The sequence below is a fragment of the Notechis scutatus genome, chromosome 1, assembly GCF_049901735.1.
Source record: "Notechis scutatus isolate UNSWTSFEM ecotype Mainland chromosome 1, rNotScu1.2, whole genome shotgun sequence".
NCBI classification, from domain to species: Eukaryota; Metazoa; Chordata; class Lepidosauria; order Squamata; family Elapidae; genus Notechis; species Notechis scutatus.
Genome location: NC_142009.1, coordinates 51,220,089 through 51,233,756, shown reverse-complemented (window position 1 = coordinate 51,233,756; position 13,668 = coordinate 51,220,089). Strand labels below are relative to the sequence as shown.

The following is a 13,668-nucleotide window of genomic DNA, read 5'->3' as shown; positions in this document are numbered from 1 at the left end:
TATATACGATATGTGTGTGTCACACATCTATAAGTGTATATGTGCTACCATACTGATAATTGAGTTTTTGCAAATTATTAAAATGTCCAAAGATTTTATACTTCATTTTGCAGTTTACGAAAGGGAAATACCAAAGGATCTCCTTTGATCAGAGACTATGTTCTAATGTTAGAGGAATAATTGAAGCAATGGAACATATTATTCTATATTGCCCCCTCCATGCAGGTTCTTGTCAAGAATTATTATCTCCATTCTTTATTAAATATCCTGGTCATTCTGGCTTGTTTTATCTTCAGTTGTTATGACCAGATTTTATTTCCTTGATGATAGTTAAGTACTGTTTTATAATTTGTACCATACACCATAGTATTTCTTCTAATCCTTTTTAGATATTTTGGAGCAATTATATTTTCCTTTCTTTGTCCTAATTAATTGTGATTTTTGTGTTTTATCTGCTGATTTAACACCCAGTTTAGTAACTAAGTGAACTTTAAAAAATATAATTATAAATGGGATCTTTAACAATCTCTTATGTTCAGAAAATAAATTGAAAATGCTACTAAAAATTAAAACAAAATAGTTTAATGTTAAAAAATAAATCGGTATTATGAATACATGCAAATACATTAATGCCTCAAACTATATGAATGTGGAACAATTTTTTTTATTTTGTATTGCAAAGAAAATTTAGTTAATTTCTATTACTTGAATCAGAAAGAAAAATGCAATCAGACATCAATATTGTATTTTTCTAAATTGTTAGAAAAAATGCACCAATGAAAGATAAATAAATATATGGGCCATCTGAGGTAAATATGCACAAAGGTGTATTGATAAAGCTACCAATTGCATTTATTAGCAACAGTGACTGAAATATGTATATATTAGAAGGACTATATAATATCTGTGTATATACATAGACGGGTGAATGTACATGTATATAGTCCGTCTTTTAAAATTACCAGGGTTAAATTTCCTTTCCTCCTGTGATGCTAAACTTATATATATTACAGAGATCCAACTCCTACTGATTAAAACAAAATAGCAATTGTTTTAGAAACATCAGGCATGCATAAAACATGAACTACCAGAACTAATGATATTGCATTGGTAGCCTTTTATCATGTTCCCCTACCTCCGCTTCTTCTCTGGAATAGGATGATCTTAGCCAAGAAATCCCAGTCTTTTAAAAATACAATTAATATTTAAACCCTTTGGTTTTTTTTCTCCTCCTTCTCTTTAGGCTTCCTCAGAAATTTGCAGGTTTTATGAATATTTGTGAAGAAAAGGCATACAAATACATTTCTATAATGGGTTTGATTTCATTTGTTCAAAATGCTGCTTTAATTGCAACTTTTCTATATATATTTTTTGTCTCACTCAGATACTGGCTTTCTTTTAATGATGTATGGGGACCCCGTAACAGTAATCATGTATACTTTGTCCTACGATTTGCATCCCTTTGCAACATGCAATAAATAAACGTCACACAAAGGCACACTATAACAGATTTCCACATTCCAGCCCCTTTTAGTAAAAAAAAACCTCCACTCCCTATGAATATACATATAACTTTCCAGTTTCCATATGTATACGTACTTGTCTTTCTTCAACCATAGTATAAATTCCAAGAACTTTTAACAGTTTTCAGACCTCAGGATTTATTATTGATGTCTTACATATTAATCAGCAAGCTTTTTTTTAGCTTCTCATATTTCAAGATTTGTGCCAATGTCTGTAACACTGAAATATCGGGTAAAAGTCAAAGATTTAATTGTTCATTTGCTTCCCCTCCATTTTTTTGACCTTACATTTCCTATCAAATCTTCAGTTTCCTAAAGTTATAATTAAATGGGTATCTGTCTTGCTTTTTGATGTCATGTGTAGACATCTGTCAATTTGTAATCAGGCATATTGAATGACCTTTTTTGTTATTGTTGATTTAAAGGTGACATTATTAGTCTTTCTCTGGATCTATTTAAAGCACTAAAAACTCAGGAAGTCATATTTTGACTTTCATCTTCAGAGTTCATCAAACATTAATATGTTGCTACAAAGGTTCATTATTTCTATTTTGGGACAGGAGAGGAAAGAAAGCTGATAGACTTACAAAGGTGAAGTGGCAACATTCTGGGTGTCCCAATTCCAAACTTATTAATTTAAGTCTATTATTACTATTTTTGTAATTCACATTGAAAAATATACCATGTCCTCATCTTGGATGGGGTGATTTGATAATGCAGCATGTTTTCAAAAGACAACTCTAAGAGGAGGTTAAATTCCATTGTTGAAAAGAATGGAAATTCCCCATGTATATGAAAAAATGAGAAACACTTGGATCATTCTCAATACAGTTAGGATAGGTTACAACAATTTAAAGGGTTTCTAGACAGTCCTATGGCTCAGTCTATCATTCTGTTATGAATACTAGCTTAATCATGGAATAATTTAGCTAAAGAAGTCCTATATTGTTTCAATGAAGTTTAAATACAAACAAATTTAAATGCCATGCATTACTTTGCCTAGATATTGTATTGCACTGAAATTGTTTCCCTAATACATCTCAGTGGCCTGACTGGCAGCAGATGCCATGGGTTATCAGTGTCAAACTTCTGAAGAGGGAATACTATTTGAATAGGATAATTATCTAAATTTGCATATTATGATTTTCTTGATGCCTTGTGTTGAGCTTTGTGCTAGTTGAGTAAGTATTTGAACCTGCTCATTTATAAAGCAGTAAAGAAGTCTACACCTGGTTAGCTGGTACCTAGTTTTATATAGGCCTGTTCCGTTTTGCTACTAGGGAGGTGCCCAACTGATTAAACTACAGGTCACTGGCACTTATTGATGTGTAATGCATAGGTAGGTATTCCTTAAAATGGTTCATTTTTGTGGGGAAAAATCATTAGCACAGTCTTCTGCTGTAAAGTGCTTCTGTTGGAAATAAAAAAAGTATTTATTCTGAGATGTTCTTTTAATTCCAAAGTCTAACAATTGCTGATTTATTTATTTTTTAATTTACAGGTTTTGTCCATTTTCTTGATTTTATTGGTTTTGGTCAATACTGTTGCATTTAATATATTTATTAATGAAAAGATATTATAAAAATGCTGTGATTATAAATAATAATGGCATTTTTTTGTGCTCCCCATTCAAAATGATTGTCCTTCTGATCATTATATTAAATTCAGTTTTGCTACTACTTTGACTTCAAATTTTGAATGAGGAAAAGTACCCATTTTGATACTTGCTATTCTAGGTTGAATCCTGTAGAAGAAATATTTGTGTGAGAAGTAATGGAACTCAAATTAGAACTGCAGAAGATGTGCCTGAAGACTTATCACCACCATGGATCTATGTCCTTGGTTCAAGGTATTAAAATGTACTTGCCTTGTTTTTTACATTAAATTGTAAGAATCAGTGGTGCTAAAATTAAGATTGGCATAAATTGAGCTATAAGATAAATGCTTATTTCCATATGAATCTAAGAAGGAAGGTTACAATGTGTATGTTTGCCTGTCTGCCTATTTATTTTACATCTTGTCTTTCACAGTAGACTTCGTTTTAATTCAATATGTGGTAGTTATTTTCTGGTACTTCATTTCCCCCTGCAAAGAAACTAATCCTGAAGCTGCCTGTATGATGCATGTATGCATTACCATTCTTCAGTGTCTCTACTTTATATAGAAGCAATCTCAAATCTCACACAGTGTTTAGCTTGGCAAGAAGGCCATGATTTGATCAGCCTGGACTGGAGATATTGGAAGAAAAGAAGTCGTATAGGCATTACTGGTGAATATAGGAAGGATTCCCAAATCCATATTTATAGTGAAGAACTGAGAAACATGTGAATCAGTTCTGTGTCGAATTCTTATTGATTTAATTCTATCATGAACCAGCTTCTCTGACTTGTTGCAAATATTGAGTGAGAGGGCTTATCAGCTTATATATCCAAGTTTCCATTTTTTTTCCCCAATGGGAAACTGATCAGACTCAGACATTAAAGAAAGTCGTGTCAACCTTTCATATGTCTTTCTCCTCTCCTTTACATTCCACTCCTCCTATTAAATCAGTATAACAAGAGAGGATCCCAGATTCCCTCTTGTCTCTACTTTGCTCCACCCTTGTCTTTGGGTTTTTGTGGTTACTCCAACTATATTAGCCTGATTAGAATAATAATTTCACAATATTAAAAAGGCAATAAGTATAAAATAAATTAAGTTGTTTAACTATATGCACATACTGTAGAAGATATGATTCTATATTTTTTCCCCATTATTATGGGAAATTGACAAATGTAATCATTCTTTTCCTAAAAGGATCCATGAGTGCCAAAATTTCCAATAGAGATTATACAGCCATTGCCAAGGATGTATCAAAATTATGGCAACAATAATAAGTCTCCTACGTGTATATTATTATTAATAAGATTTTATTACACTACTGGCACTTGGTCTACTTCTTCAAGAAAGAGAAATGTATTCTTTAAATAACAACATTGAATTTCTAAATATTTGGAAATACGCCTATATTTACTCCTAAAATCTTCTAAGGAAGCTTTAGCTGGTCTTTGTTTTATTTCAGTTTTTGCATTTGCTCTTGAAAATTATAATTGCAAAGATTGCAATTATAATAAAAATACACAACACACACACACGCATGCATTTATGCATGTCTTTGAGATGGTATACTAGCTAAGATATCAAAATACAGAAATATAAAACAGTCAGAAATCCCTTCCTGTTTGATCATCTGTTCAGTAGAATGGGCCTTTTTTCATTGCCTCCCCTTACATGTCATATTATCATCAGCTGTTGTCATCTCCTAAGAGAATGCTAACTACTGATCGATTGCCTGAACATGTCTGACTGTGGCCTACATATGCCCCAGGTAGTTCATTTATTTGCCATGGTGGATTTGCTAGAGTGGAATTTAATCAATAGTTAATTCATTAATTCTGGTCCTCAAGAATGTAAGGCCTTGTGCTGTAAAAAAAAAAAAAGTAGCTAGCTGGCTGGTTGGTTTTAACTGTGATTGAAATGTGACAATCACTGCAGTTGACAGCTTTGGCAAGTACTGGCATGCATATGAATTTTCCACTTCATCCTCTGTTAAAGAAACAAGGAAGGATCCCAGATTCCCTCTTGTCTCTGCTTTGCTCCGCCCTTGTCTTTGGGCTTTTCTTTCAAGAAGAAAATAGCAGATTGAATAAATAGGAAGATATTGTAATCAGTATCGTCCAATGAAGAGATTATTTAGTTTCTAGAAAACTCCTATAAGCAGTACAATGCATAGTCCGCAAATTTTTGTAACAGTTCTTTAACAAATTGACCTTGCTTTTTAGAAATTCCTTAACAAATCAAACCTTTATCTGGGATCAGAAAAAGCTTTGCAACTTTAGGGGAATACTATAGAACGATACAAAAATAATTGCACTCACTAAACTTTATTTAGTCTTAACAGATGGCATATCAGATCTGTTACAATAGGAAGTTTAGTTTCTCCTATTAGGCTAGCAATTATCTGGTGTCAAAATGTTCTTGTGGGCACAGCAATTATCAGTTAAAATACATTCACTGGCTGAGAGAAAGGGATCCAGTTCAGACACTCAGTTATATCTGAAGTTATATCTGGAGCTCCTTCATGCCTCTTTATGTGAAGTAAAAGGAAATGGCAAATAGTAAAGAAAATGTCAATTTGTCAAAGGGAAGATGTTACCTTTTTTTAAAAACCAATACTGCTACCTCAGTGTAAGACTCAATTTGGTGTGGTGGTTAAGGCATCAGTCTAGAAACTAGGAGGCCAGTTCCAAGAAAATTGCAGGGACTTTTTGAGGCATACCCCAGGAGTCAACTCTGACTTGAAGGTGTAAGGTCTGGCAGTATGCTTAAAGCCAAAAAGGAACCAAAACAAAGACTTAAAGGGAGGCTTGAAAATTAAATAAAGCAGACTTTTATTTTTTGATCAAAGTTAAAGATCTGGGAAGAAGTTCCATGCACATCACAAGAGACATGGGAGGAAAATTCTACAAAATACAGGAAGATGCCCTATCCTTCTTATACCTTTAACATTCTTAAAAGTCGAGTAACTGCATTGTAATACTCTCTAACTTACATTTACATCTTTCCTGCAAAAGACAAGTCTCTCTAGGCAATGTTTACCTTTCATTATCTCTTCTATTGTCCATCTAATTGATCACAATTGACCACTTAAGGAGGCTATTAACAGCATACTTCAAAGGTGTGGATTCCTCCGAATGGAGGTAGTTACATTCCCAGAAAAGTACGTTACCTTCCCAGGGGGTGATGTTGGGGTGAAATGTATCAATCCAGGAAAATAGATGGATTCAAATTGATTTAGATGGGACAATCATATGTCTTAATAGAAGAGGGATGTAACTGATTGCAGGCATGTGTTATAATTGTTTTACAACAAGTGAAAGGTTAAGGAAACCTTTTCTACAACAGCAAGATAAGAAATGCCTATAGAGTGATAAATGCTTAACAGAAATACTCCTACATATACAAGTAAACAAATGCCTAAAAGCAAGATAACAAATGCCTATAGAGTAATGCTATAATATATTCTACTACATTTCTTTATTTATTATTATTCCCTTCAAAGGCAACAACAACAAAAAACTCAACCTTGAAATTAGTCTATTTTGGTATGATAGTATTTAAAGGAATGAAAATGATTTCCTCCTTACCTCCCATTTATCTGGAAGTCTAAGAGCTCCTTTTACATTTGATAAGAAAACAAGAGTAGAAGACCTTGAAAACAGAGTGAGAGAGTCAAAGTGGGTGCATAAAGGCATAAAGCGTCATGCAACACCCTTTGTTTGTCTGCATAAAGACATGGTATTGGGGAAGGAAGAGAAGGTAGACAAGCAGCCTGCCCATTTGTCATCTTCCTCATATAGAGAATTTACAGGATTAAGAAATTGCCTTAAGAAAGCTACAAGTCCTAAGCATAATTACCTAGAAGGAAGAACAAAATGAATTCCTCCCACTTATCTGAGAATCTAAGAATAAATTCAACAAGATTTAGCACACAGGAACCATTTGTATATGTTTCCTTTGACTGCAATCCAGCACAGACCATCTATTAATTAGCATCCTTGTTGCAGAGAAACCAAAAAGCAGGGCCTCAAAAATCTCTTCCTATTTTCACCCTGATTTATGCACACTTGCATAGTAATCTGAGCACAACAGATCCTTTACCAGCATAACAGAAGATTCCTCATACCTCCATCAATAGAAAGTCAATGCAGTGTAACTTCCTGTAGACCACACATTTATAGATTTATGCTCATTGAGCTCAGATTTCCATAATGTCATTCTGTGTGGCAAAGAGAGAGAGAGTAGTCTGTGGGTTTATATGCAAAAGTGAAAATAATTCATTTTATAATGGGTACCATATTTTACAAGTAATTAACTTATAAAGGTATTAATTCAATTAATGGCATGCTTTTTCCTGGCCCTGCCCTTTTTTTTTTCTTTTAGTTTGGCCTCTGCAAGTGTGTGTGTGTGTGTGTGTGTGTGTGTGTGTGTGTGTGTGTGTGTGTGTGTAATATGATGATATGCCACATGCATGGAGGGGAGCGGGGGAGAGAAAAGGTTTCCAGAATTGATTTTAGTGGGACTTTAAATGTCCCATTGTCAAGGTAAGGAAGCTGGGCAATACACTGATTTTTTTTTTTTGTTTCAGTTTATTATAACTCAATTTAATGTTTCTTTGGATAGATCATCTTAGATCCAGGGTTGTCTTCCTTCTGGGAAATGCATCATTCAGAAAATCACACAAATACTTCATCTACTATTTACTGTTTTCTTAAGCGAATTAAGAAATAGAAGAAAGTAGATGTGTTTGTAAATCCAAGTGTCAAAACACATCTGTGTTAGGTGTTTAACATGCAACTGACATGTACATATACATTGAAACTATTTGCTCAAAATAATTTCATATAAAATAAACATACAAAGTTCTAATCTGTTGCCCATCTTTTCCATTCTCCTGGTGAATTTTTAAAAAATCACACATTCCATGGCAGCATACTGAGGTTTAGGATAGTTATTTTTTCAGATCAAATAAATTGATAGGACCTATAACATATTCTGTTCTGATTTATTAAACCTTATCAAATATACAGTATATTTGTGCCCATTTAATCTATTACCTAAATGATACTGTAACACTGGGAAATTACGGGTGCAATTTTCCTCCTCTAATTTAATAGATTAAATATTCTGGATTTTGGTGTCAATTAGATGTTTTTCAAACATTGCCATGATGAGATCAATAATTGCAATTGTATTAGTTTATCACAAACTTTATATACTATATTTCCATTCAAATGTGTTGAAATTTATTTATGGGATACCATACATTCTAATCCAGTTTTAAGCATGAGATCAATTGGGTAACTCTGAGTTAGCTTCTTTATTTCAATCATAGAAAGAGACAGTGACTAATTTACTTCAAAAACATTGCCAAAAATCAGCGTAAACATCTCCAGGCAATCACTAGGAATCAAGACTGACACCAAAGTGGAGAGAGGGAAAGAGAGCGGGAAGGAGGGAGGAGGGCAGGAGGGAGGGAGGGAGAGAGAGAGAGAAAAAAAATCATAGTTAATGATGGTTAGTAAAATCATAGCTTAGAGTGAGATGTGAATATAAACATTAGTTTTAGAGATACATATTGCTGAACAGCATGACTAAGTTCAAATATGACTGTTTTAGAGGAGAGTTTGATTTCATCTTAATTCCATCTTGCGCAAAAACATTTTAACAAAATCAGTACTCTGTGCAAATGTGAACATGATACAAAATACTTGTCATTTACCACTGACTTATTTAGTTGCAAAATAATACACATTAAGGTGTTATTTCAAATTGTAGGTTCATTTTTAAGGTCTAGTATCCCCTTCTTTGTTCTTTTCTGTCTTCTCTTTCACCCTTTTGTTCTTTCTTTTTATATGTTTGTCAGTAAATCATTGATATGTAAGGGGTACTTTTTCCTTTGAGTTGAATATGCAGTGAATATAAAATAGACTTCTACAGATTGTGGCATTAATTCAGAAAGTCAGATAAAGACTTCAGAATAATAATAGTGACTCTACAAGTAACCTGTGAAGTTATCCCTTCACAGTTGACATCAATTCTTTCACTACAGATTGTTATTGCTAGGTGTTCCTCTGTTTATACCTCAGGGTAATGAAAACAATAGTTCACTGAGTTATTTTTATTCTGTAAGATGTGATTTTTATTATCTCAGCTGCTGTTTCTGAACATAAGTCTCTAACTTTAAATGAATGCTAATTTACACTGTCACAAAGAATTCTGACAGGTACTCTGTACTTAAATTATATTACTTTCTAAAATGATCCATCCAAAGTTAGGGGATGATAAGTTTCCCTTACAGCAGAAAAGATATATAGATTTACTTAAATCTTAAATGGGCAAGTGGGACTTTAAAAAAGTCATCTTTAGCTCATGAACATCCACATTGTAATGTTGAAATCTGCCTTTAATGAACTTATTGTGGACAGATTGTAGTTCCATTTATTAATCTTCTAGCCACAAGGTTGTAGGATTCTCTTGTTTATCCTAAAGCTCCATTCCTATTCTGGATGGGAATTCTGCCAGTTGTAGTGCCAAACATCTGAAGCAAATTAGGTACAAGTCTGACCTTGAGTAATTGCATGAGATCCTATTATTGTTGTTCTTGTTTCCATTTCCATTCAATATTATTATCCAGAGGGCATTGAAGGTATGTACAAGGGGAAGGAATTTTAACCTTTTTTACTTCAGCTTCTTCACTTCTAAAATCATCTTTTTTCTTCAGTTGGCAACAAAAAGGATTTAAGAAAATTAAGAAGAGTGAAGAAGAGTTTTCTTGAATAAAGCATCTGCATATAAAAAGATTTAAGCCTCCTCTCCCTTGTATAGTGGTTCAATTCAATTCATGGCTTTACTGGCATTTAGAGTAAATTCAGAGGTTAACTGCATTCTGTATCATTAACATTATATGCAGTTCTCTCATGAAATATCTGCAGTATGATATTATAAGGAAGGAACTATTTAATTATTTACATTTCTACTCAGGCATCTTTTGAGGAATATATTTAATGCATGTTTTGAAGACATAGAACTGAATGAATATTCAGAACTTTACGATGAATCTTGAAATTCAGCACTTATTTTTCAGAACATTTAAATTACACTGATAACCAATCAGAGTCGATGTCTCCCATAAATCTGTGTTGTGAACAGCTCCTTTTGTGGCCTTTCCCCAATTTAGTTATCTCCCAAGCTGAGAGAAATTCTGTAAAGAAAATGGAGGAAATGCAAATAGGAGAAAGAAAGTATTGGCTGAGGAATTACAAATAGTATGTGTTGATTTTTTTAAGAAAAAAATACATAAGTATATCAATAATATATAAAATAATTTCCAATCTGCTGGAGTTTGTGCTACTTATTTTAAATTCCTGGGCCTTTCCAAACTAATTCCAAGTCCTAGAATTTTGGTCCAACTTTCACTTTTTAAATTCCATGATAAATTTCTTTGACAATAAAAAATACTGACAAGATAAACAGACTGTGCTGAATATTTAAATTATTGCTAAACCTCAAGGCAAGGTAGCCCACAGCTGTTTTGCATCTTTAGAAAGATTTTGGCTATTATCTATTAATTCTTAAATAAACCTAAATTTAATTGGGTTGAATGTGGCTACAAGCCTGTTCATCACCTACAATTTCTCATGATTTTTCCCTGGTCTAGATTTACAATCTTTATTGTTGATACCTTACAAATTTCTGCTACTATAGTTCTGACTTGGTTACCCAGCAGATGGACTATGTAGGAGGGCCAGGTAGTTCATCAAGGATAGTACTTTTATGTACCCCAAACCCCAGCACTATGACTAGTGTTTCCTGAAGTGGGACTAGTGCCTTTCCTGAAGTGGGAAAATGTGAGATGGCTGAAACCTTTGAGATCTTACCTGCAGATGATCAGCTTGTGCAGTTGAAAGTTTTTCCAATGCTTTCTCTAAAGAAGCTGAAATCACAAGACAATTGAAATATAGCTCCTGCAAGCATGGTCTTCAGTCATCAGGGCCTTCACTGAACGAAAAAGACATGAAAGGACAAGATTGCTACAAGCCGCTTTTTTACAAAAAAGTGAACAGCAAATCTATCAGTGCAGCTATGTCTTGCACAGCCAACAAGATTTTTTTAGGGGATCCAATGTTTTGTTTCTGTCAAGTATATGTATAATGTGTTACATTATGCTGAATTTATTAATGTAAAAATACTTGTTTGTAGAAGCTGAAAGCAATTGAGAAGACGCATTAAAGTGAGGCTGTGTTTCTATTTTAAACTAGAATTTAGCACTTGTTTTCTATTAAATGTCAGGGTCAATTATATATCAGAGTCTTCAACTCTACCTTTCTGCCAAAGAATGAATCATAATTTAAGTGTTCTATAATGATCCTTCAGCAGAAGAGCCCCTTTAAAAAAAATCAGACCCAGTAAAGCTCCTTCCCATTACAGCAAAGTTAAAAAGGACACCTGTAAGGATTTGAATGTTAGCAGGAGCTGAAGTAAATTACAGTTGGTATTAATTGAATTATGTGTTAATTGTTTTGCTGCTTCAGATCACTTCAGATTAACTGGACATCACCAGGACAACCAAATGGCATTATTTTAGGATATGAACTATTGCGGAAAGCTCAACATCCCTGCACTGAGGAAAAGCAACTGTCAAAATATCAAAGTGAAGGAACTTGCCTGCTCTTGGAATGCAACATTCATGAAAACATGCATGGAAGACGATGCTGTAATCCCCATTTTAAGGTAACACCATGAAATACGCTGGCTTTGTCTTTTAACCCATACCCCAATCAAACTACAACTAGCCCTTGGCTTACAACCAGAGGTGGTATTCAGCAGGTTCTGATCAGTTCTGGAGAACCAGTAGCAGAAATTTTGAGTAGTTCGGAGAACTGGCAAATACCACCTCTGACTGGAGATTTTACAGTATCCTTCCCCTGCCACGCCCACCAAGCCACGCCCACAGAACCTGTAGTAAAAAAAATTGAATCCCACCACTGCTTACAACAGTTCATTTAGTGACCATTCAAAGTTACAATGTCACTGAAAAAAGTGCCTTATGACCATTTTTCACATGACCATTGCAGCATCCCTATTGTCACGTGATCAAAATTAAAATGATTGGCAACTGGGTCATATTCATGACAGTTGCAGTGTCTCCAGGATCCCATAGGATCACCTTTTGTGACCTTCTGACAAACAAAGTCAAGCAGAAAGCCAGATTCGCTTAATTACTACTTAATTTAGTAACTGCAGTGATTCATTTAACAACAATGCATGAAAAATTATAAAATGGGGCAAAACTCCCTTAGCAACTGTTTCAGTAGCAACAGAATTTTTGGGCTCAATTGTGATCATGAGTTGAGGACTATCTGTATAAAAAGGATATCTAAAGGATCATTCACTGGTATATGACCTGCCTACACATTTCCTAAAGCTGAACTAAAAATGCCTCCACAGTCAAAAAGTGAGTAGCATACTGATTCAAACCAATATTTTCTAGCTACCTATAATACCCAGAGTTTGAAATATTTGTTCAGGTAGAGGGTCTGCAGACAGTTAAAACCACTACTGGAGCTGCCATGTATAACCACAGCATGTGATGCAGGTTACTTGATTTCCTTCACCAAATGTTCAATCCATTTATGTCTGATTTTGCATTATTAATTCATGCAGGATTATGCTTACAAATCAGAACCATTTTATAAAATTATTTTACATTTATACCTTTGGATAGTTAGTAATCTTCCAGCCTTGTTTGTAGTAACGGGAAACATACTGATCGGTCCTAGACAACTGTTGGAAATATATTTAGTGATATGTTTTGCATTCTTAGAAATTACTATTTGCTTATTATTTAATACTGCTTTAATAGAGGCCTAAGGTTGGTTTATTTTATTTAAAATAATGATAGCTTTGGAGGATCTCATGAAACGAAGTAAAACAATTATTTCAAGTTAAATAAGTTTATTTTTAAATTAACTTGAAATGCACATTAATCAACAGTTTCATTGAAAAAGAAGAACATAAGGGACAGAAAGCATAGTAACATTGCAGTTTCTAAGACATGAAGACAATAGTAAAATTCCATGTCTTACTATGATACCCAAATCACTCAGGATATAAGCCAGGGATAGCTATAAATTTCTATTTTCCAGAAACCGAATCCCATGCTCAGAGGTGAATAACAGTAGAAGCTTCACAGTCTTAGCACTTTGTTGCTTTATTGGAGACAAGAAAAGTATCATATAATATGAATGAATTGCCCATTACAGAACACACAAGTGAAGCACTACATGTATGTCAATTCTGGGATTTAAATTGTAAGCTTTTTTGGAACTTCCGATTTGCAGGGCTTCACCGGCAGGCAGGAATCTGCGATCATGCGCAGTTTCTGCCTGGGCTCGCCGCTGGAGCTCCCCAAGCCAGCTGGTTTCGGGGCTAAAGCACCCCATAGAGGTGGTGAAGAGTGGGGAGATTGCCAGCAGGGTCGAGGAGAGCTGCATCTCTCCTCCTGAAGGCGGTAGGAGTGGTGGTCAGAAATGGCCACCTCAAA

At 34.2% G+C, this 13,668-nt stretch overlaps 1 protein-coding gene across 2 annotated transcripts in view; it reads left to right on the top strand.

The window, feature by feature from the left end:
• USH2A (usherin) overlaps positions 1-13,668 on the top strand; it is a 502,972-nt gene that overhangs the window by 340,834 nt on the left and 148,470 nt on the right. For both annotated transcript variants that reach the window (XM_087963894.1, XM_087963886.1), the window contains exons 46-47: positions 3,260-3,372; positions 11,657-11,855. In XM_087963894.1, the coding sequence (XP_087820020.1) occupies positions 3,260-3,372; positions 11,657-11,855 (312 nt within the window). The remainder of the gene's footprint in view (positions 1-3,259; positions 3,373-11,656; positions 11,856-13,668) is intronic.